The 25178-nt window shown below is 37.6% G+C and overlaps 1 protein-coding gene across 15 annotated transcripts in view; it reads right to left on the reverse strand.

Annotated features, from left to right (window-relative positions):
* KHDRBS2 (KH RNA binding domain containing, signal transduction associated 2) overlaps positions 1-25178 on the reverse strand; it is a 722049-nt gene that overhangs the window by 293486 nt on the left and 403385 nt on the right. For all 15 annotated transcript variants that reach the window (XR_006341943.1, XR_006341940.1, XR_006341944.1 and 12 more), the window contains one exon: positions 9188-9315. Coding sequence is in view for 9 of the 15 variants with exons in the window: in XM_043906994.1 (XP_043762929.1) it covers positions 9188-9315 (128 nt within the window). In the remaining 6 variants the exon portion in view is untranslated. The remainder of the gene's footprint in view (positions 1-9187; positions 9316-25178) is intronic.

The raw sequence follows: 25178 nt of genomic DNA on the forward strand, positions 1-25178 counted from the left end.
GTAATAGGCAATTTTGTCACTTAAAAAAAAAAAAAAGCTGCACTTTGACAATACTTGTAGCTATCATGATATCATTCTACCTATTATAGTAGCTTAGATTTAAGGTCACTTGAATCACAACTCATTGTCACTGATTTATCGTTATGCACATAACCCTTTGAATGGGCAAAGTTCCTGATATAATTTATTTCCTGTGCTAAGTATGGTGCTAGTGAACACATGCAGACTCTGCTATAAAAATAATAACTGAATATCTTGCACTGTAGTGCTGGACACATAAGTAATTTGTACTAAAAGCATGAGATCAAATGGTTGCAGTTAATTCTTAAGTATTATGAGGCCTTTGGAAAGGTTGAGTGTTTGTCTAAAATCTTTGGGCAAAACCATAGTTATTTCACTCTTTATTTTGTCTGAGATTTTGGCCACCAGAAAGCACTACTTTCAGCAAGATCGCTAAGCCTTTTAGGAAAATGATGATCATGGGATGTAGAATGGGAAAGACTAGAGGTCTCTTCAAGAAAATTAAAGATAGTAAGAGAACTTTTCAGGCAAAAATGGGCACAATAAAGGACAGAAATGGTATGGGCCTAACAGAAGCAGAAGATACTAAGAAGAAGTGACAAGAAAGCACAGAAGAACTGTACAAAAAAGATTTTCATGATCCAGATAACCACGAAGTTGTGGTCACTCATCTAGAGCCAGACATCCTGGAATTCAAAGTCAAGTGGGCCTTAGGAAGCATCACTATAAACAAAGCTAGTGGAAGTGATGGAATTCTAACCGAGCTATTTCAAATCCTAAAAGATGATGCTGTTAAAGTGCCACACTCAATATGCCAGCAAATTTGGAAAACTCAGCTGTGGACACAGGACTGGAAAACGTCAGTTTTCATTCCAATCCCAAAGAAAGACAATGCCAAAGTATGCTCAAACTACCACACAACTGCACTCATCTCACATGCTAACAAAGTGATGCTCAAAATTCCCCAAGCCATGCTTCAACAGTACATGAGCTTCTAGATGTTCAAGCTGGATGTAGAAAAGGTAGAGGAACCAGAGATCAAATTGCCAACATCTGTTGGATCATTGAAAAAGCAAGAGAGTTCCAGAAAAACATCTACTTCTGCTTTATTGACTATGCCAAAGCCTTTGACTGTGTGAATCACAACAAACTGTGGAAAATTCTTCAAGAGATGGGAATACCAGACCACCTGACCTGTCTCCTGAGAAATCTATATGCAGGTCAGGAAGCAGCAGTTAGAACTGGACATGGAACAACTGACTGGTTCCAAATAGGTAAAGGAGTGCATCAAGGCTGTATATTGCCATCCTGCTTTTTTAACTTATATGCAGAGTACATCATGAGAAATGCTGAGCTGGATGAAACACAAGCTGGAATCAGGATTGCCAGGAAAATATCAATAACCCTAGATATGCAGATGACACCACCCTTATGGTAGAAAGGAAAGAAGAACTACAGAGCCTCTTGATGAACGTGAAAGAGGAGAGTGAAAAAGTTGGCTTAAATCTCAACATTCAGAAAACTAAGATCATGGCATCTGGTCCCATCACTTTGTGGCAAATAGATCAGGAAACAATGGAAATAGTGACACACTTTATATTTTTAGGCTCCAAAATCAAAAATTAGGCAAAAATTAGTCTGTATTTCCATAGTGACTGCAGACATTAAATTAAAAGACACTTACTCCTTGGAAGGAAAGTTATGACCAATCTAGATAGCATATTAAAAAGCAGAGACATTACTTTGCTATAAAAGTTATGTCTAGCCAAAGCTATAGTTTTTCCAGGAGTCATGTATGGATGTGAGAGTTGGATTCTAAAGAAAGCTGAGCACTGAAGAATTGATGCTTTTGGACTCTGGTGTTGGAGAAGATTCTTGAGAGTCCCTTGGACAGCAATGAGATACAACCAGTCCATCCTAAAGGAAATCAGTCCTGAATATTCATTGAGAGGACTGATGCTGAAACTCCCCAATTCTTTGGCCACCTGATTTTAAGAACTGACTCATTTGAAAAGACCCTGATGCTGGAAAGATTGAAGGTGGGAGAAGAAAGGGACAACAGAGGATGAGATGGTTGGATGTCATCACCAACTCAGTGCACATGAGTTTGAGTAAACTCTGACAGTTGGTGATGGACAGGGAGGCCTGGCTTGCTGCAGTCCATGGGGTCACAAAGAGTCAGACAGGACTGAGTGACTGAATTGAATTGAACTAAATTGAACAGGTGGGGATGTAGGTTATGCTTTCTTCTCTGAACAGTAGGCAGTTGGCTTTGTGGTAAATGAGCTTTAAGAGTGAACAATAAAGAATACTGGTAGAGCTCTTAACAGTTTTCAATAGATTATAGAGCTAATGAATAGAGAAACTATTAGGGAACTTACTGTGAATCTAATGTATAGAGAATGCTCTCCTACATTGGGAGACCCTGAAAGGCCCAGTGGCCCCTTCAATCACAATATATCTAAGACCATAATATTCTAAACTACTGTGATGACACAAAAGCCCATCTATAAAATGGAAATATAGACAAACTTTTGCCTTCACTGGGCCTCCTAACACTTCATATGTAAGGTGTGCATATATCCAGGTTTGCCCAGTATAGTTCAGAATTATAACTGTTGTCCTAGTTTAGCATTTTAATACTTTTGAAAGTGTCCCTTGGGTGGGTAGTAAATCACGTCACCATACTTTAGCCAGAAATTCTATTTATGCCATTGAACAATCACAGGTAAGTTGGTATAACTCCCTGAGCCTGAGTTGTTATAACTCTTTTCTTAATGGGTAAAGTAGGATTTCTGAATCTATAGCAATTCTTCCTGCTTTAGAATTACATTCTGCTCACATCAAATCTAATTTCTCACCCCATTCTTTCATCAAGTGTCTCCCAGACAGAACCCTGCCTATCTCTTGAACCTGACTCATTATCTCTGACATCGTATGTTCTTGCCCTGGAATATTAACCCTATATCTCTCATCAACTCAGATCTTCAATTCAACTCAAGATTGACATCACCTATTTAGAACATAGTGTTCCTGGCTGAATCAACACTATAGTGTTCTTTTCTCTACTTTTCTGACTTCTTGAAAGTTTTCTATTCTTAATTCCACACTCCCTGCTCATTCCTGACTCAAATGAAATCTAGTTATTGCTTTCTCCACTTTGTTGAAAATACTCTTGACTGGTGTCACCAGTATCTTACTAGTTTCCAGATCCACCAGGTTCATTTACACAGTCCCCACGTCACAGTACCTGCTACGTTTATCACTGTGGGTTATACATGCCTTCTTTGGATGTGTATAACTCTGCTTGTCTTCCCACTCCCCCTTTTTACTCTTCAGGTGTATTCACTGACATCTGCTCCTAGGCCCTCCTTGGGAGATGATTGTCACCATTTTCTGTGCCTCACAGTGCACTTTGCAGTCTCCCACCCTGATGGTGGTTAGCACTTTCCTCCCTACCATACACCATAACCTGGACCATGTCTCCTTAGCTGGTCTGCAAGTTAGAGTCACCTAAAGATCGTTGAAAACGTCCAGACTCCAGACTGCACTCCATGCTGATTAAATCAGTCTCCAGCAGCAGTGATCTTCAGTGATTCCAATGTGCTAACCAGTTTGGCCATGGGGTCACACAGTCGGACATGACTGAGCAACTGAACTGAGAGGAACCAGCTTGGGAACCAGTGCTTTACATGTGTCTTCTAACTTAAAAATCTTGACAAAGTTGTCACATAGCTATTTATAAGCTATTATAAAAGGTTGAGAACCAAGTCACAGAAAGTACAAGTCATGTTCCCAAGGACACACCAGCAATCCATAGCCTAGGATCAATTATAGGAATAATTATATTCTTCATTCAACTTGGTCTTTTACCTAATTTTAATGTATGTCATTAATTTATAACCAGGGCAGACATTAGAGATTTATCCTGTGTAGGACCACTCTCTGATCTCCAAAATCTAATCAGGCACTGAAAGTGAAGTGAAATTTAAAGTTGCTCAGTTGTGTCTGATTCATCACAACCCTATGGATTATACAGTCCATGGAATTCTCCAGGCCAGAATACTGAAGTGGGTAGCCTTTCCCTTCTTCAGGGGATCTTCCCAATCCATAGACTGAACCCAGGTCTCCTGCATTGCAGGCAGATTCTTTACCAGCTGAGCCAAATGGGAAGCCCAATCAGAAACTAATTCATAAAAATGTTCATCTCTAATCTCATCATTTACCTCTAATATTTTGAGTGGTACTTATTTCTGGGTGGGATAATGGACTTGCCTTTTCACTGGGTTCTCTGTCATGAGTGTTTGTCTGTCTGTGTGTTTCTCTAAGTCTTCTCTGTCATCACAGTGGTGATTGAGTCATCTTTCTTGGAAACAAATGTGAGTACTCTTTTCTTTAACAAGCTCCATTTTTCTATCTATGTATTAGCTCTCATTGATGCTGCTGCTGCTGCTGCTAAGTCGCTTCAGTCATGTCCAACTCTGTGCGACCCCGTAGATGGCAGCCCACAAGGCTCCCCCATCCCTGGGATTCTCCAGGCAAGAATACTGGAGTGGGTTGCCATTTCCTTCTCCAATGCATGAAAGTGAAAAGTGAAAGTGAAGTCACTCAGTCGTGTCCGACTCCTAGAGACCTCATGGACTGCAGCCTACCAGGCTCCTCCATCCATAGTTCTCATTGTAGAAAACAAACAAAAATAACTTCAAAGACTGCTTCAAATGTCTTATTTTTCTACTGTTCACACTCATCCAACATGTAGTGGTGATATATGTGAAGATCTTAAGTCTTCAATTATGTAATGTTTTTATTGTTAAGTAGCTAAGTCATGTCCAACTCTTTGTGACCCCATGGACTATAGCACATCAGTGTCCTCTGACCTCCACTGTCTCCCAGAGTTTGCTCAAGTTTATGTCCATTGAGTTGGTGATGCTATCTAACCATCTCATCCTCTGTAGCCAACCTTTTCCTTTTGATTCAATCTTTCCCAGTGTCAGGGTCTTTAACAAAAAGCTAATTCTTCACATCAGATTTGTCATAGCTTTCTTTCCAAAAAGCAAGCATCTTTTGATTTCATGGCAGCAGTTACCATTCACAATGATTTTTGAGCCCATGAAAATAAAATCTGACACTGATTCCACATTTTCTCCATCTACCTGCCATGAAATGATGGGGTTGGATGCCATGATCTTAGTATTTTTTTTTAATTAACATTAAGCTTCAAGCTAGCTTTTTCACTCTCCTCTTTCACCCTCAGCAAGAGGCTATTTAGTTCCTCATCACTGTCTGCCATTAGAGCAATATGATCTGCGTATCTGAGGTTGTTGATATTTCTCTGGGTAATATTGATTCCAGCTTGTGATTTATCCAGACCGGTATTTTGCATGATGTAATCTACATGTAAGCTAAATAAACAGTGTGACAATATATAGCCTTGACATACTCACTTCCCAACTTTTAACCAGTCAGTTGTTCTACGTTTGGTTCTAACTGTTGCCTCTTGACACAAATACAGGTTACTTAGGAGATAGGTAAGGTACTCTGGTACTCCCATTCTCATTAAGAATTTCCCAGCTTGTTATGATTGACACAGTCAAAGGCTTTGGCATAGTCCATGAAGCAGAAGCAGATTTTCTTCTGGAATTCCCTTTCTTTCTGCACAATCCAACAAATGAAGCCAATTTGATCTCTGGTTGTTCTGCCTCTTTAAAACTAAGATTGTACATCCAGAAGTTCTTGTTTTATGTACTGTTGAAACCTAGCTTGAAGGATTTTGAGCATGAACTTGCTAGCCTGTGAAATGAGCCCAATTGTGAGGTACTCTGAACTTTCTTTAGCATTGCCCTTCTTTGGGATTAGAATGAAAACTGACCTTTTCCAGTCCTGTGGTCACTGTTTGAATTTTCCAAATATGATGACATATTGAGTGCAGTGACATATGACATATTGGTGCATATTTAATGGCATCATCTTTTAGGAGTTTAAATAGCTCAACTGGAATTCCATCATCTCCACTAACTTTGTTCATAGTAATGGTTCCTAAGGCCACTTTTCTTCACACTCCAGGATGTCTGGCATAGGTGAGTGACCAAACTATCATGGTTATCTGGACACTTAAGACCTTTCTTATATAGTTCTGTGTATACTTGCTACCTCTTATTAATCTTTTCTGCTTCTGTTAGGTCCTTACCATTTCTGTCCTTTATCATGACCATCCTGACATGAAATGTTCTCTTGATATTTCCAGTTTTCTTGAAGGGTTCTCTAGTCTTTCCCATTCAATTGGTTTCCTCTGTTACTTTGCACTATTCATTTAAGAAGGCCTTCTTATCTTTCCTTACTATTCTCTAGAACTCAGCATTCAGTTGGATATATCTTTCCCTTTCTCCCTTGCCTTTTTCTTGTCATCTTTCTTCAGCTATTTGTAAAGCTTCCTCAGACAACCACTTTGCCTTCTTGCATTTCCTTTTCCTTCTCCAGTGGACCACATTTTGTCAGAACTCTTCACTCTTACCCATCCTTCTTGGGTGATCCTATAGGACATGACTTAGAGCTTCATTGAGTTATACAAGCCCTTTTGCCAAAACAAGGATGTGATCCACAAAGGGGAATAATGTAATATAAATCATTATAATATATAGATGTAATGCATTGTTTTGTGGTATGCATTATTATTGGAGGATTGGATAATTTTCATAGATATGCTTGTTGAAATATAAATTCCTTTAATTAAACACATTTTCAACAAATTAAAGTTTTAAAAATACACCAGGTACAAATCTTTTTTAATTTAAGTGAAATCAAATAAGTTAAAAAAAAAGAACCCAACTTCATGAATGTAGAAATGAGTGAGCATCCATTAATCCATGTGTTTTAAGAACTTTCTGATTAATATGATCTTCTGTTTTGTGATAATATTTTCTTATTCTTACAATTGCAGATGCATTTCATCATGTGGTTTGAAACAGAAGACATCAGAGTTCTGCTACATTTACTTTTATTAATGTTAATATATTAATGACATTAAGATGGCATTGAAATTGAGGTTTACTTTTCAATATTAATTCTCTTTTTTACATATGCAGTATCAGATTGAGCAAAGCTTTCAATCAAATTTTTCCAAGGTATTTAAAAATCAAGAATACAATGCTCTAACCTTTACTAAACAATTGGAGAAATTAATATTTTAGAGTAAAAATTCACTAAAGTTGAAATTTTATATGGCTTACTCAATATGACAGCTATATTATTACCTTAAGGAACATCAATAACAAAACAAAATCCTTTAATAGAATGATTTTATAATCTCAAAAACAGGTTAATGCATTATTTTTTTAAATGGTCCCAATTCCAAGGAATATAGAATATAAAAAGACTAGTTCCCTGTATATTCACTCAATACATACTTGGTGGTGGTGGTTTATTTACTAAGTCATGTCCATCTCTTTTGACCCCATGGCCTATAGTCCACCAGGCACCTCTTTCCATGGGATTTCCCAGGCAAGAATACTGGAGTGGATTGCCATTTCCTTCTCCTTTAATACATAATTTGCACCATAAAAAACTGCCAAAATTATCAATTTTTGAACTACAAAAGTGACAATTTCATTATTTAAATCCTATGATATGATCAATTTAATATTAGTCGCAATGATGTCATCCTCCAACCCATAAAGATGGGATTAATATAAGGGTCTTATAAAAGGCTGATTCCATAAAAGGTATATCCATAAAAATAAACTAATGTTCTGGGTAGCATTAGAAAGCTCAATTATAAAAATTTTTTAAAGAATAAAATGTAAAAATAATCACTGAAACATTTTCAGAAGGTTTTTCGCTTGTCAAAGTAATTGCATAATTGCCAGGTTTTACATTTAGATAGTCAATTACTCCCTTGATACTTTATTTGGGAAATTTGTCACTCTTAACTTTTTTTCCTGATAAGTATTAATTTTTTGATGTGTCATTAAAGGTTAAAACCAGTGATGGAAGGTGGTTAAAATATTTGGGACATAATTAAAGGAAAAAAAAAATTAAAGAAAAAAAAAAAAAGGACAACCCAGAGGGATAGGGTGAGGAAAGAGGTGGGAAGGATTTCAGGATGGGAGGACACATATACAGCTGTGACTGATTTATGTTGATGTATGGCAAAAATTGTCATAATATTGTTAAGCAATTATCCTCCAATTAAAATAAATAATAATTAGAAAAATAATGATGATGTTAATAAAAGCAAATAAAAGGCAAATTGAATTAGTAAAGTATCTTGGAATCTCTTATGATGGTTTCAAGGCAATATATGAAATACTACTCTAATTCTAAGACATTTAGAGATTTGAAAGCCAGCTTCAACAGGACAAAGAGAAGGACAGAATTACACAGCCTCTGTGTGAAATGTGTGAGTATTTTTCACTTTACCTCTTTACAGAACAATGCTTTCTGCTGAAAGATTGACAAACACAGAATCCTACAAAACAAATTCTGATACAGAAAGATTCCAGTTTGTTTGCAAAGTGAATAATATCAAATAAAATATTCTCTGATGACATTGCACAACCAAATATAACTAAACAAAGTATTCTTGCTCTCACCCATGTGGTAATATACATCTGGCTTTCTGGACTCTTTATTTGTTTAAATATCTATTTACTTACCTCCATCTATCATTATCCTCATTTATCTCTATACCTCTCTGGTAAGACTGTTATCAATTCAAGGGTCACTTAAGGCACTGGAAATATTTGAAATTTTCTCTTTATGCAAGGTCATCCTGACTCAAAGATGTGTATAACTATATCATCTGCTTGCCTTTATCCTGGGGACAAGACCAGAGTAAAGAGTCTCAGGTTTGCTCGTCTTTTCTTTTTGGAACAGTTGTTAAGAGCTCAGACTCTGAGTTTTGGAGTCAGACTGCCTGTGTGTTCTCAGGCATATTGGTTACATCTTTATCAGTTGCTCACCTGTAGATAATGCTTAACCGTACACTGGTGATACTTTATGTAAAGCTCTTATGAGTGTATAAGCATCTGTTGTTATTGCTGTTTTTGTCAGTGGTGGTTACTGTTGCTGATGTTGTTTACTCCTAGCTGGGATCATGACACAGAACAGGCCAGCAAGGGATTGCCATCCTTAGTGACTGCTAATTTATTTAAAGCAAGAAGCAATGTACCTTGATGGAGCTGTGGGAGCTATTCTTATCCCTCTGCCTCTAACACCTCTGCCACGACCAGAGTCCTCTGAGCCATTTAAGTAAGATAATTCACGTAGTTGTTCCTGACGAATTTCATCATTATAGTCCTAGAAGAAAAAACATGACCTGTTGAGTTGAAATGGGGCCTGAAGTTCTTAGAACTGAACAAACATAGTAAGAAAAAGTTGTTTTCATTTATTTGCTGGAGACATATACAAAAATCCAAAATGATGTAAAAGTAAACATATTTTAAGTTCTTAGTTTTATAGAGAGAAATTGAAGTTGCTTCTTTTATCAAGGAAGAACACATCAGGAAATCAAATGAGATTTGCTGGGATATCACTTTATATGTTAGCCAGAAAAGAAAAGATAACAATAGAGAACAAGATCTTAGAAGGTACCACAGTTATGGTTGCTCCTAAGAGAATTACTGGGAAACAACTTTACTGGAATGAGTATGTGCAGATTGTGGATGACTGCATAACACTCAATTATCCCTGACACATAAACTGAAGAGGGTCAACTCCAAGGACCAAAGTAGACACTGCGCTAAAATAATTTAAAAATTCAAGTGAATGGCCAGTTTCAGACAACTGGGAACCTGTGCAACTGAACTAAACAACTTGATGAGCAATGTTTAAAAATAAATACTTTCCTATGTGTTCCAGCTATGGGCTGATGGAGAATAATAGCCAGAGCAGAAGGCAAACTTCATAGCAGTCAGATATTGGGTCAAAGTCAAAGAGACTAGCTTGATCCTGCACCAGTGTGGAAACATATCTGTCATTTAAATAGGACCAAAGAGTGACCTAAGTCACTGAAGATGAATGCTACCTGCAAAAAACTAGTGTCAGCCTTACGTGTTCCTCTTTTTACTACTACACTTATGCGAGTGCACACACACACACACGCACACACACATACACACAAACTCCTGGTGGAGAAATGCAAAACTGGATAATTGGTATTTTTGCCAAATGGGCAATCCAAGTAAATTCTATTTTATTAAAGATGGGTTTAAGTGAAAGTCATGAGCTATCTAGGAATTGAGATGAGAAATATTTGTGGCAATGTTTGGGTTAACATAAATGATGTCTGAGGTCTTGCTGTGGACAGTGGAGCCAGGTTAGCTCTATGCATGTGAGTTATAGTAACAGCACATGGAAACCATGTACTCCCTTGCATAGCCCACCCTAGAAGATGGGGGGATGCATGCAATCTACAAGCATTTCTAACACAAACTTTACCTCATGCTCCAAAAACCACTTTGTTCACAAGTAAAAGTACTAGTCACTCCAAAGCATTTACTTTTTATTTTTAACATGTTGCTTTCATGTTTACCCTGTTCAGCACCTGACTATAGTGATAATGGATTCAGGAGAGTAGACTGACAGAAGAGCCATTGACAATTAACAAGTCATATATTACTCAGTTTATACCTCTTATTTTTCACATTCACACAACAATCAAAGTGAAGAATTAACATGCCTAATATTTTATTAGGATTGGGGAATGTGACGAATTGCTATTTCTGATTGAAATGGCAAGTCACTATCAAATGAAAAATTAATTCCATAATGTTCCTCCCATGTAATATTTCTAATTTGGCAGCAGATCTTTGCAGCTTCTTACCTAATGAAAATCCATGGACCCCCAAAGTTTTTTTTTTTTTAATTGAAGAATAACTACAATATTGTGATGGTTTTTGCCATACATCAATGTGAATCGGGCATAGGTATACATACATGTGTCTCTTTCATCCTGAACCCCCTGTTCCACTTCTCTCCCCACTCTATCCCTCCAGGTTGTCATGAATTATAAAAAAGAGACAGATTCTAATTCTTGCAACACTGAAGGCTGAGAAAAAGTTAACAAATTGCAGATAAATTTATACATGTAATTTTACTTTAGAGCATATCTTATGACAGAATTAGACAATGTACTATAATGAATACTAATGTCAAAATTTGACACTAAGATTAAGTTAGCTCTTAGTATAAGCAAAACACTGTTGCTAATATGTAATCAAATTTCTTATGAGCTAGTTATATATAATATATTTTAAAAACTGGATCATCTTCTAGGGTTGTGGTGGCCAACTGAACTCAGAGCTGTAACTGCAGATGTATACAATAGAATTCCTCTTGCTTCGTTCTGAACTCATGTTGCTCCCAAGGCCATCTACCCAAGAGCAACTCCCAGTGAATGATCAAATGTGATTGAAATGCTAAAATAAGTGATACCTGGGCGTCACAGGTCTCCTCTGCCTGTGCCACAAGGATTTCTAGACAGCCAGATGAATTTCCCTGCAATGCCATTTTCCCGGACTGTCTAGGACCTCTCTTCACTTTGGGTCAGATATTCTATTGTGAGGGCTCTCCAGCCTTCCTTGGCTCCCTCCTTACTTACTCATTTATCTTTTTAGCCACAAGAGCATTTTCCCTAATGATGTCCTTACATGTTTAATCCAAGTTAATCCTGATTCTGGGAGAACCAGAAGTAACATAGAGAATACTGATAAAATCAAGTTCCTAACATTACAGGCTGAGAGCTTTGGTAAATCCATTGATGTTAATGCTGGTGGAGCCTATTCTGTTCAACATACCTTATACTCTGATTAATTAGAATATTTGCCACTCTCTTATTTTAAAATGATTACATATAGATTAAACATGGAACGGATTGCTGATTAGCAAAATGTGTTAGTTGCTCAGTCATATCCGACTCTTGGTGATGCCATGGGCTATTGTCCACCAGGCTGCTCTGTCTATCAGATTTTCCAGGCAAGAAAACTGGAGTAGGTTGCCATTCCCTTCTCCAGGGTATCTTCTCAACCCAGAGATCAAACCCGGGTCTGCTTCATTGCAGGCCGATTCTTTGTCATCTGAGCCATGAGGGAAGCCCCACTGACTAGCAAAAGGGACAGTAATTGATGTTTTAAGAAAATAAATTGAATACTGTCCAACTTTCTAAGCCACTTCACTTAATAAAAAAGTATGGGAGAGTCATAGAGTGAGCAAAACAAGACATGTTTTAGGCTTTAGCATAGGTAGATGAATTGTGGAAACAATGAAATTCTACTTAGTATGTACCTGTGTGATAGAGTGAAAGAGGATGGGCAACCACAAGCTGCTCAAGAATGCGTTAGTGGAAGGTGTACAGTATGACTTGAAAAGGTAGGAATAAAAGACATTTTAATGCAGAAATGGCTAGAAGTAATATGACACCAATAATCAGAGAAAGAATGGAATGAAAAAAGTTTGAACGTAGAGAATTTATATTTGATCTTGATAACCTTAGTTTAAAATGCTAAGGAAACATTAAGGTTTATCTTAGAAATTCAGAGATGGGTTGCGGGAGTAATTCTGAATGTCATTTGCACAAATTTGTGATAAATGAAGCAGATATTGCATAAGAGAATTGCAAAAGTGACATAGTGACAAACACTTTTCAATCAAACTTTTAATGCAAACTTGTATCATTGAAAAATCAGTTGATTTGTTAATTACAGTATTAGGACTATTAAATGACCAGGTTTTTTTAATAAACTCAAGTTTTTCTAGGTATACAATACTGTGGTGTATATACCACAGTATTTATAGTAATAAAACATTTAGCTCTTTCAGGTAAATGAAAACTAATTTTAAATGCCCAAATGTAAAGATACTTAAACTTTAAGTATTCTCTAGACTAAATATATCTTATGTATTATTTTCATGACATAAATATAATTTTCTAAACTCCAAAGCTTTTAATTGTGTATTATGTGCTCATACCCAGTTCTTCATTAAGCACAGATCAAACTTTGATTAATCATCATTACTGAAACTAGAGCATCCTAGTAAACATATGTTCCTGATATTTTGTTACCGAGAATCTTAAAAATACTAGTTTAAAAAAAATGCTTCACGATTTCATTGCAAATGTGATATTATCAAAAATATACTATAACCTGAATTGAAGACAAGATGTTTGAGTAGAAGGACTTGAACTCATCTCCTCTCAAAAACAAAAACAAAAACAAAACACCAAAATCAAAACTAAATGTTGACCAACCATCAACCAAAAACACTGGAACTAACAAAAAATGATATTCTACATCCAAAGACAGAGAAGAAGCCACAATGAGATGGTAGGAGGGATGCATGTATGATATAATTAAATCCAATATCCACTGGGTAGGTGACCCACAAACTAGACAATAATTATACTGCAGAAGCTCTCTCACAGAAGTGATCATTTTGAGACACACAGCAGACTCCCAAGACTGGAGAGTCTGGCATTAGGAGGAGGAGCTTCCAGAGCCTTTGGTTTGGAGGCCAGTGAGGCTTAATCTCAGGAGCTCCACAAGATTTTGGGAAATAAATTCTGCTCTTAGAGGCACAGACGAGCTCTTGTGCACACTGGGACCCAGGGGGAAAGCTTGGGCCAGACCACGGTTTTGAGTGGTCTCTTGAGGAGGCAGTGGCAGCTGTGGCTCACTGTAGGAATGAGGACACTAATAATACAGGAATCATGGATTACTAACTGGCATGAGCCCTCTGGAGGCTACCATTTTAGCAATAAGATCTGAACCGATCCAACAGACTATAGTCCCCAGTGCGAGGATGCTTCAGGCCAAACAACCAACAGGGCAAAAACCCAGATTCACACATCAGCAGATACGCTGCCAAAAGTGCTACTGAGCTAACACCCACCTGTAAATGCACCCTTTGGCATGACCCTTCCCACAAGAGATCCTGCTCACTAGTGGTCAGACACCAGCCCCTCCCACCAGGAAACCTGCACAAGCTTCTAGTCCAGTCTCACTCACCAAGAGCAGACACTAGAAGCAAGGGGAGCTACAATCCTGCAGCCTGTGGAATGGAGGCCATGAATACACATAAAATGAGATGGCAGAGAAATATGTCTCAGATGAGGGGACAAAATAAAACCCCAGAAGAACAGCTAAGTGAAATAGAGGTAGGGAATCTACCCCAAAGTAAATCAGAGTAATGATGGTAAAGGCAATGCAAGGTCTTGGAGAAAATGGAGGTACAGACCTAGAAGATACAAGAAATTTTTAACAAAGAGCTAGAAGATAGAAAGAACAAACTGAACTGAAGAATAAAATAACTGAAATAGAACATACACTAGAAGGAATCAGGAGCAGAATAAATGAGGCAGAAAAACCGATAAGTGATCTGGAAGATAGAATGATGGAAATCATTAAGTGGAACAGAGTAAAGCAAAAAAGGACTGAAAAGAAATGGGGAAAGTTAAGAGACCTCTGGGATAATATTAAATGCACAAAGATTTGCATTATATAGGTCCCAAAAGAGAAGAGAGAGAAAGAGACTGAGAAAATATTCAAAGAGAAAATAAATGAAAACTTCACTAAAGAGGAAAGAAAACAGTCAAGCAAGTTCAGAAAGTGCAGAGATTTGCATACAAGAAAAGCCAAGGAAGAACATGCCAAAACACATGTTAATCAAATTGACAAAACTTAAAAACAAAGAAAATACACTAAAAGCAGCAAAGGAAAAGCAATAAATAACAAACAAGGGAATCCCATAAGACTATCATCTGGTTTTGTTCATCAGAAACTTTGCAGACAAGAGGGATTTGCATGATTTATATAGAGTGATGAAAGTGAAAAACTTTCAACCAAGAATACACAACAGAGCAAGGCTCTCATTCAGATATGAAGGAGAAACCAAACGAACTATAAAAAGCAAAAGCTAAGAAAATGGTAATAAGGATATCTGTTGTTGTTGTTCAGTCGCTAAGTCATGTCTGACTCTTTGAAACCCCATGAGCTACAGTATGCCATGTTTTCCTGTCCTCCACTATCTCCTAGAGTTTGCTTAAGTTCATGTCCATTGAGTTGGTGATGTTATCTAACTGTCTCATAATACATATGAATAATTACTTTAGGTGTAAGTGAATTGAATGCTCCAACCAAAAGACAAACTGGCTGAATGGATACAAAAACAAGACCCATATATATGGTGTCTACAAGAGACCAACTTCAGACCTAGGAACACAAGGAATACCTACAGACTGCAAGTGAGGAGATAGAAGACATTGCTTCATGCAAATAGAATTCAAAAGAAAGCTGGAGTAGCAATACTAATATCAGACAAAACAGACTTTAAAATAAAGACTATTACAGGAGACAAGGAAGAACACCACACAATGATCAAGGAATCAATCGGAGAAGAAGATATAACAAGTGTAAATATATGTGCACCAAACACAGGAGCACCTCAATACATAAGGCAATGCTAAGAGTCATGAAAGTCAAGAAGCAACAGTTAGAACTGGACCTGGAACAACTGACTGGTTCCAAATCGGGAATGGAATATGTCAAGGCTGTATATTGTCACCCCGCTTATATAACTTATATGCAGAGTACATCATGGAAAATGCTGGACTGGAAGAAACACAAGCTGGAATCAAGATTGCCAGGAGAAATATCAGTAACTTCAGATATGAAGATGGCACCACCCTTATGGCAGAAAGTGAAGAAGGACCAAAGAGACTCTTGATGAAAGCAAAAGAGGACAGTGAAAAAGTTGGCTTAAAACTCAACATTCAGAAAACTAAGATCATGGCATCTGGTCCCATCACTTCACAGCAAACATAAGGGGAAACAGTGGAAACAGTGACACACTTTACTTTTTTGGGCTCCAAAATCACTGCAGATGATGACTGCAGCCATGAAATTAAAAGACATTTGCTCCTTGGAAGAAAAGCTATGACCAAGATAGACAGCATATTAAAAAGCAGAGACATTACTTTGCCAACAAAGGTCTGTCTCATCAAAGCTATGGTTTTTCCAGTAGTCATGTACGCATGAGAGCAGAAGAATTGATGTTTTTGAACTGGGGTATTGGCAAAGACTCTTGAGAGTCCCTTGGACAGCAAGGAGATCCAACCAGTCCATCCTCACAGAAATTAGTCCTGAATATTCATTGGAAGGACTGATGCTGAAGTTGAAACTCCATTTCTTTGGCCGCCTGATGTGAAGAATTGATTCATGGGGAAAAAAAAAAACAAACAAACCTGATGCTGGGGAAGATTGCAGGCAGGAGGAGAAGGGGATGACAGATGATGAAATGCTTGGATGGCATCACTGACCTGATGGACATGAGTTTGAGCAAGCTCCGGGAGTTGGTGACAGACAAGGGAGGCTGGCGCTCTGCAGTCCATGAGGTTGCAAAGAGTTGGAAATGACTGAACGACTGAGCTGAACTGAACTGAGCAGCCATGAAAGGGGAAATTGACAGTGATTCAATAATAGTGAGGGGCTTTAATGTTCTACTTACATCAATGGATAGACCATTCAGACAGAAAACTGTTAAGGAAACACAAGTTTTACATGACACATTAGACCAGATAGAATTAATGGGATATTCCATCCAAAAGCAGCAGAATATACTTTTTTCTCAAATACATACAGAATATTCTCTAGAATAGATCACATCTTGAGTCACAAATCAATTCTTGATAAATACAAGAAAATTGGTCATATCAAGAATCTTTCTGACCACAACACTATGAGATTAGAAATCAACAAGAAATAAATCAAACTTTAGGAATCAAAGTATAGGAAGCAAACACATGGAGGCTAAACAATATGCTACTAAATAACCAATGGATCACTTAAGAAATCAAAGAAAAAATTAAATAAAATACATAGAGACAAATGATAATAAAAGCAAGGTTATCCAAGACATACGGGATACAGCAAAGATGTTATAAAAGGGAAGTTTACGCTAGAAAACAAGAAAAATCACAAATAATCAACCTAACCTTTTCTTTAAAACAACTAGAGGAAGAAGAACAAGCAAAACCCAAAGTTAGTAGAAGGAAACAAACCGTAAAAGTCAAAGCAGAAATAACTGAAATAGCAATGAAGAAAACAACAACAAAGCTTAATGACCTTAAAAATTGGTTCTTTGGAAAGATAAACAAAATTGATAAACCTTCAGCCAGACTTATCAAGAAAAAAAGAGGAGGACTCACATCAATAAAATTATTAATGAAAAAGGAGAAGTTACCAGTGACACTGCAAAAATACAAAGGCTCATAAAAGACTACTATAAGCAAGTATATGCCAATAAAATGGACATTCTAGAAGAAGTGGATACTTTCTTGAGAATTCCACATTCCAAGATTGGTTCAGTTCCAAGACTGAACCAGCAAGAAATAGAAAATATGAAAAGAATAATCATAAGTATGATTTAAAATCTTCCAACAGACAAAAATCCAGGAACATATGGCTTTATAGGTGAATTCTATCAAATATTTAGAAAAGACTTAATGCTTCTCTTTCTCAAATTCTTCTGAAAGCTTGCAAAGGGATGGACACTGCCAAGCTCATTCTACAAGGCCACCACTACCTTGATACAAAAAATTGATAAATACATCACACACAAAAAGAAAACTACAGGCAAATATCATTGATGAACATAGATGCAAAAGTTTTCTTCAAAATATTAGCAAACAAAATCCAACAACACATTAAAAGGATCAAATGACATAGTCAAGTGGGATTTATCAAGTGCGCAGATGCAAGGATTCTTCAGTGTATGCAAATTAATAAATGGGATTCACCATACTAACAAACTAAAGAATAAAATCCATTTGATCATCTCAATGGATTCAGTAACAGCTTCTGACCAAATTAAATAAACAGTTATGATAAAAACCTTCCCAGAAAGTGGGCATAGAGGGAAACAACCTCAACACATTAAAGGCCATATATATATATGAAAAAGCCACAACAAACATCATTCTCAATGGTAAAAATGGGGTCATTTCATCTAAAAGATGAAACAAGGTAAGAATGCCCTTTATTAATTACTCTAGCCTTTATTGATCAGTATAGTTTGGAAGTCCTAACCAAAGCAATCAGACAAGGGAAGAGAATAAAAGGAATCCATATTGGAGAAGAATAAAACTGTCACTCTCTGCAGATGACATGATATTACACGTAAAATACCCTAAAGATGCTGCCAGACACTACTAGTGATAATCAATGAATTTTGCATAGTTGCAGGATGCAAAATTAATATACAGAAATCTTTCTCATTTCTATACACTAAAGATGAACAATCAGAAAGAGAAATTAAGGAAACAATCCCTCTTACCGTTGCTGCAAAAAGTAAAATACGTAGGAATAAATGTATGTAAGAAGGCAAAAGACTTGGGCACAGAATATATGATACTGATATAAGAAAGTGAAAATGACATAGGCAGATGCAGAGATAGACTGCATTCTTGGAGGGGAAGGATTAATGTTTTGAAAGTGACTGTACTGGCCAAAGCAATCCACAGATTGAACACAATCTCTGTCAAATTACCAATGGTATTTATCACAGAATTAGGAAAAAAAAAACCTTTATAATTTGTATGGAACACAAAAGACCTCAAATAGTCAATAGCCATGAAGTTAAAAGACGCTTACTCCTTGGAAGGAAAGTTATGACCAACCTACACAGCATATTAAAAAGCAGAATCATTACTTTGCCAACAAAGGTCCATCTAGTCAAGGCTATGGTTTTTCCAGTGGTCATGTATTGATGTGAGAGTTGGACTATAAAGAAAGCTGAGTGCTGAAGAGTTGATGCTTTTGAACTGTGGTGCTGGAGAAGACTCTTGAAGTCCCTTGGACTGCAAGGAGGTCCAACCTGTCCATCCTAAAGGAGATCAGTCCTGGGTGTTCATTGGAAGGACTGATGTTGAAGCTGAAACTCCAATACTTTGGCCACCTGATGAGAAGAGTTGACTCATTGGAAAAGACCCTGATGCTGGGAAAGACTGAGGGCAGGAGGAGAAGGGGACGGCAGAGGATGAGATGGTTGGATGGCTGCCGGGAGCCGGAACACAAGATCCCACTCATGACAAGGTCATGAGGAGGAGACCTGACAAGCAAGGCAGATCAGGACCTCAGGGATTTCGAAAAGCTGCCCCAGCGTTCACCTTAAAGATGATCTCTGTCTTTCTGATGCTTGCTATATTAGACTACTCCCTAATTTCTGTGACACAGGCAGAAAGCCTTCCCTGATCTCTCTCCAAACAGAATCAACCTAGAACTTTAATCAATATGTCCCCGGACGGTGGTATCCTATAAGATTATCCAGGATGAAAGGAGTGTTTGAATTTAGACCCCTTTGCTGGCATTCTAGCCTACTTGGCAAATGCGTACTAATGCACACAACTGCTCACAACACCTTAATCATAAACAGCATAAAGAACCTGATCACAAAAGGCCCTAATAGGCACAGAGCCCTTCGGGGGTGAGGAAGCCCTATTAGAGAACACAAAAATATTATTCTAAAAGTGATTATAGTTAAAGATTTAGAAAACTAAGAGTTCAGAATTGTTAATTTTAACCAGGAATGCTAAACAGGGGCTGCCTCACCAGAGCTGCAGAGTCTTTGTATGGTAAACCTTTTAGATAAATTTAACTGATAACTTCTGCAAAAGGACTGACCTTTGTGTTCATTAAAGAATAGATTACGGAAAACAGCTTTGCATTCACCTAGGTCATAAAATGTCAATAGGCCCCAAGGCCAGAAGATAATGTACAAGACTCTCACAAAGAAGTATGCAGAAAACACCCTGGTTTCATGTAGGACAAGCTCATGTAATATTAAACTATCTTCCCCTTAAAAATGTTATAACTTAGAACATAAAAGCTACGGTAAAAAATAAAGATTTGCCAGACTCTGCTGCACCCCCCTGTCTGGTCACTCTCTCTCTCTCGCCGACGCCGTTCATCCTGAGGGTACCCCTGGATCCTGCCGAGGCTGGACCCCAGCAGATGGCATCACCGACTCAATGGACATGGGTTTGGGTGGATTCCGGGTGTTGGTGATGGACAGGGAGGCCTGGCATGCTGCAGTTCATGGGCTTACAAAGAGTCGGACACAATTGAGAGACTGAACCGACTGAAATCATGAAACGTGGAACACTTGCTATTGGCTATTTAGGTTCAAAAGTTTAAGGCCTTGGGTGAAAATGTGTTACAGGAAAACCCTGATTTGATGAATTCAGGAAGTTTCAGAGCCATGAATTAGTGTAGGACTGCTTTTTTCATACAGTAAATTTAACCTACAGTCTAGTCTGACTGAATATCTGGAAAATATTCAGTTTTAAAAAGTCTGCAAGCTAGAGCATATTTAGACTTAGTGACCATAATATCATTGGCATGAGATGAAGTCCTACGGACAATAAATAAAACAAACATTTGTTGTTCTTTAGTTGCTAAGTCATGTCCGATACTCTTGCAACCTACTCACTTTTAAAAGAAGGTTTTGTAGAAATGCAACTGGAACAAGAAAACTGAAATGCTTATGATGAAATAGAAGACTCATTTAAATCACTCCATAAAAGCAGAAGTTAATAAAGTATCAACAGAAGCAAAAATATCCGAACAGTATAAGGAGGGGCATTGTGAAGTGGCTCAGTTGTGTCCGACTCTTTGCTACCCTATGGACTATAGCCTACCAGGCTCCTCTGTCCCTGGGATTTTCCAGGCAAGAGTACTGGAGTGGGTTGCGACTTTCTTCTCCAGGGGATCTTCCTGACCCAGGGATCGAACCCGGGTCTCCCACATTGTAGGCAGACGCTCTACAGTCTGAGCCACGAGGGAAGTCCCTCGTGAAGAGGGGTATTACCCATCTTAAAAATCAGATAAATTTTAAAAATAAAAAACTACAAAAGCCAAAAATTTTAAAGAAAATAAATACTTAAGAGAAAAGTTTTAAATCTATTTAGAAGGGGTATATAAACAAGGAAAACAAAATATCAGTTCACTAGGTTAAATCTGTAGTCTCACTTTAAATTACATGATAAAATACTCAGGCAGTAAGCATCACAGTTCAAAATTACCAGATATGTTGAGGTACTTCTAAATGTTCCTGCCATTTCTGGTACCATATTTCCATAGCTAACAGTAAATTGTATCCATCCACAACTGCTTTTGTATCATTTAACTAGTATTAACTTCTCTTGCAGTTATTTATAAATGGTATATTCTATAAACTTCTCGTTTCATTACCTACACAGTAAAGTGGACTTCCTTATTTATTTTATTTCATTATGTGTGTAAATATTTTAGCAAATATTGTTGGACACTGATTGGCAATATTCCTGGGATTTTCAAATTCTTATTCATTTTTAAGATTGAAAGCAATGCTTTCAAGATAGGTAACGAAAAAGTAAGTAATCTTTTAATGGCATCTCTCCAGCACACCCTCCTGAAGTTTAAAAAATAGAATGGCGTTTATTCTTTTGCTTTTTCCTATATCATTTTATATTTTTTCTAATAAAAATAATCAGAGTATTCATGTTGCTTAGTGAGTTTCTCTTTTAACTGAACAAGATATTATGACCAGTCTTCATGGTCACGGAGACAGAACTCACTGTTTTTAGTAGCTGATTAGGTTTCCATAGCATGTATATATATATATATAATTTACTGATATGTTTTATCATTCTACTGTTTGTGGGAGCTTAAAAACTGTCTACTCCTTTGTGATTATTATTGTATTCATTATTTTTATGCTGAAATTAGATCCTCTGAAAAGGAATATTGAGTCGAATGATTTTTTTATTGCCAGACTTTCCAAAATGGTTTGCATTAATTCACACTTCTACTAACAAGATATCACAGTGCTCATTCGCCATAACTTTGCAAACAATAGTAAGTCATCATTTAAAAAGAATTATCTATGTGGGTAAGAGATTTTATCTCATGGTGAATATCTTCTTCTTAGTCATTTGGATACCCTTCCTAAAAACCCTATTCACTTTTCTATTGGGTTATTTGTAAATTTTAAGCCTCTCTTTATAGGAATTCCTGTTTCAATTCATGATAAAATAACAGGGAGTATATTTATCCTCCCATCTGACAAAAATAACAAAATGAGAAATAATTTTTAAAAACTCAACAGTTTCAAAGCAATGGAATGAAGGTGATGGTGCATTGTCATCTATGAGTAACAGGAAACAAATGGGGTAAGCTTTGTGATTCAATGCCCTTTGAAATTTTCCAAGCCATGACATACATAAGAAAAATTGAGGCAGAACCCAGAACACTTCCTGTGTTGTAAAGACATGGCTGAAGTTCCATGGAGACCAAAGTTGTTAGAGTTCCAAGGAAAGAGTAGTGAAGAGCTGCAAAATCAGACAATTCTGAAATATAAAGAGGATGACTTCTGAACATTCAACAGGGTCCATTTCAGCGACCATTTGAGAAGAAACTACCCAGAGACAAGAAAAGCATTACCAGAAAAGACTAGAAGAAAATGTTGATGTTTCTTAGAGGACCAGGAGTGGAGATTGTCCAATTACACTGAAAGCTTTTAATTAACAGCAATATTGGGTCAGGTACTCAGAGAGTCTTTCAACAGTTTGGGGAATTACTAGATCTAGATTAAGCAGTTACTTGTCCTTGTTTAATAAATCTTAAAAGTGAGACTAAGAAGAATAAATCTATTTACAAGTAACTTAACCACATTCCAGAGTAAAGTTCAACAATATTTAGCAATAAAAGCGTAAACATTCACAATGTCTGGCAATAATCTAAAATAACCAGGCAACCAACAAAGCAATAAAATATCAAGAGAAATAAAATAATCAGAGAGAAAAACAATGAATAGAAACTGATCCAAAACTGATACAAGTGTTAGAATTAAATGTAAAAGGTTTTAAAAGTGCTATTAAAACTGTATCCCAGAGGCTGAGTCAAGATGACAGAATAGGAGGGCATGGAGTTCCCCCTCCTCACAAAGTACATCAACAATACATTGGAGCAATTCTCACAGACCTACTGAACACTAGTAGAGGACCTTGGACTCCCAAGGGGACAAGAAAAAAATTCCTGTGAAACTGGGTAGGATGTAAAAAAGAAGGAAAGGGGAAATAAAAGTGGAAAAGGGATGGAATCAACACTCCTGAGAGGAAGCTGAAGAAGAGAGGTTCCCACACCCATAAAAGCCCACTCAAGGAAAGGGACCAGCAGGGACAGACAGGGAGGTTTGTGGGATTGGAGGATCAGTGGGGAACTCAGCAACCTGTCTGTGGCAGGCAGGACCAAGCAAAATCCGTGTGTATAGTCTGTACTGCAACCCTGTGAACCCCAGTCTGAGATGCACGTCTCCTGGTGAGGAGGAGGGCTGGTGATGGAGAGGGGTTTGGAGCGTGGACCAGAGAGGGCATGGCTGTGGCAGTGAGGGGGCATCCTGGTGGAGCAGCAGGGAAGAATTCCATAGTCAGAAGGTAGCAGAGGAAGCCAGGAGCACAAATGGCAGGGTCACCATTGCAGTGTCCTTTCCTATCCTTCTGTCCAGACTTCTTGATCAATGACAGGGTTCACGCCTGAGCAGTTTCATCTGCCATTCAAGACATGGTCTCTCCCACCTGCTCAGGCTCCCAGAGCTCCTGTTAGGGTCTTTGAAATGAGCCCCACATCCCCCAAAGTCTCCTTTGACCATGGGGGTCCTAGTGGACCTGAGCAGAGCCCACCCAAAGCCTCCACAGACTGAGCAGGTCCTGGCAGCCCATGTGCTGCCCCTGACAAAGCCACCTGTGAAAGAAAAAGGAATGAGGATAGTCTCAGAGATATTTGGGACAACATTAAACACACCAACATTTGCATTATAGGGCCCCAAAAGAAGAGAAAGAGAAAGGGCCTGAGAAAATACTTGAAGAGATACTACTTAAAAGCTTTCCGAACACAGGAAAGGAAATAACCAAGTCCAGGAAGTTCAGAAAGTTCCATAGAGGATAAACTCTAGGAAAAGCACAGCAAGACACATATTAATCAAACTAACAAAACTTAACTTCAAAGAAGAAATATTAAAAGCAGCAAGGGAAAAGCCACAAATAACATACAAGGAAATTCCCAGAGATTATCAGCTGATTTTTCAGCAGAAACTCTTCAGGCCAGAAGGGAGGCACACAGGATATATTTTAAATGATCAAAGTTAAGGACCTACAATGAAGATTATCCAGCAAGGATCTCATTCATATTTGACAGATAAATCAAAAGCATTATAGACAAGCAAAATCTAAGAGAATCCGGCACCACCAAATGAGGTTTACAGCAAATACTAAAGGAATGTCTCTAGGCAGGAGACAGAATTGAAGAAAAAGACCCCCCACACACACACCGAAAAAAAAAAAATTAAGAAAATGGTAATAGGAATATGTTTATCAATAATTACTTTAAATGTAAATAAATTAAATGCTCCAACCAAAAGACACAGACTAGCTGAATTTGTAACTCCATGGACTATAGCCTGCCAGGCTCCTCTATCCATGGGACTTTCCAGGCAAGAGAGGGAGGTGGGAGGGGGGATCAGGATGGGGAATACATGTAAATTCATGGTTGATTCATGTCAATGTATGGCAAAAACCACTACAATATTGTAAAGTAATTAGCCTCCAACTAATAAAAATAAATGGAAAAAAAATAAAAAAAAATAAAAAGTTGTTGATTCACTGAAAAAAAAAAAAATACTAGAGTGGGTTGCCATTTCCTTCTCCAGGGGATCCTCCTTACCCAGGGATCAAACATGTGTCTCCTGGACTGCAGGCAGATTCTTTACTGACTAAGCTACCAGGGAAGTCCTACATAGCAATAATCACTTTAAACATAAATAGATAGATTAAAGGCTCCAACTAAAAGACAAGACTGGCTGAATGGATTAAAAAAAGAAGAAGAAGAAGACCCATATATATGCTGTCTGCAAGAGATCCACTTCAGACATATGAATAGGTACAGACATGAAAATGGAAATCACAAGAAAGTGGGAGTAGCAATACTCATACAAGACAAAATAGACTTCAAAGTAAACACTGTTACAAGAAACAAGGGCGGACACTACATAATCAACAAGGGATCAATCCCAAAATTAGATATACCAATTGTAAATATTTATGCACCTAACATAGGTGTATTCAATACATAAAG

This window comes from Cervus elaphus, chromosome 7 (genome assembly GCF_910594005.1).
Source record: "Cervus elaphus chromosome 7, mCerEla1.1, whole genome shotgun sequence".
NCBI classification, from domain to species: Eukaryota; Metazoa; Chordata; class Mammalia; order Artiodactyla; family Cervidae; genus Cervus; species Cervus elaphus.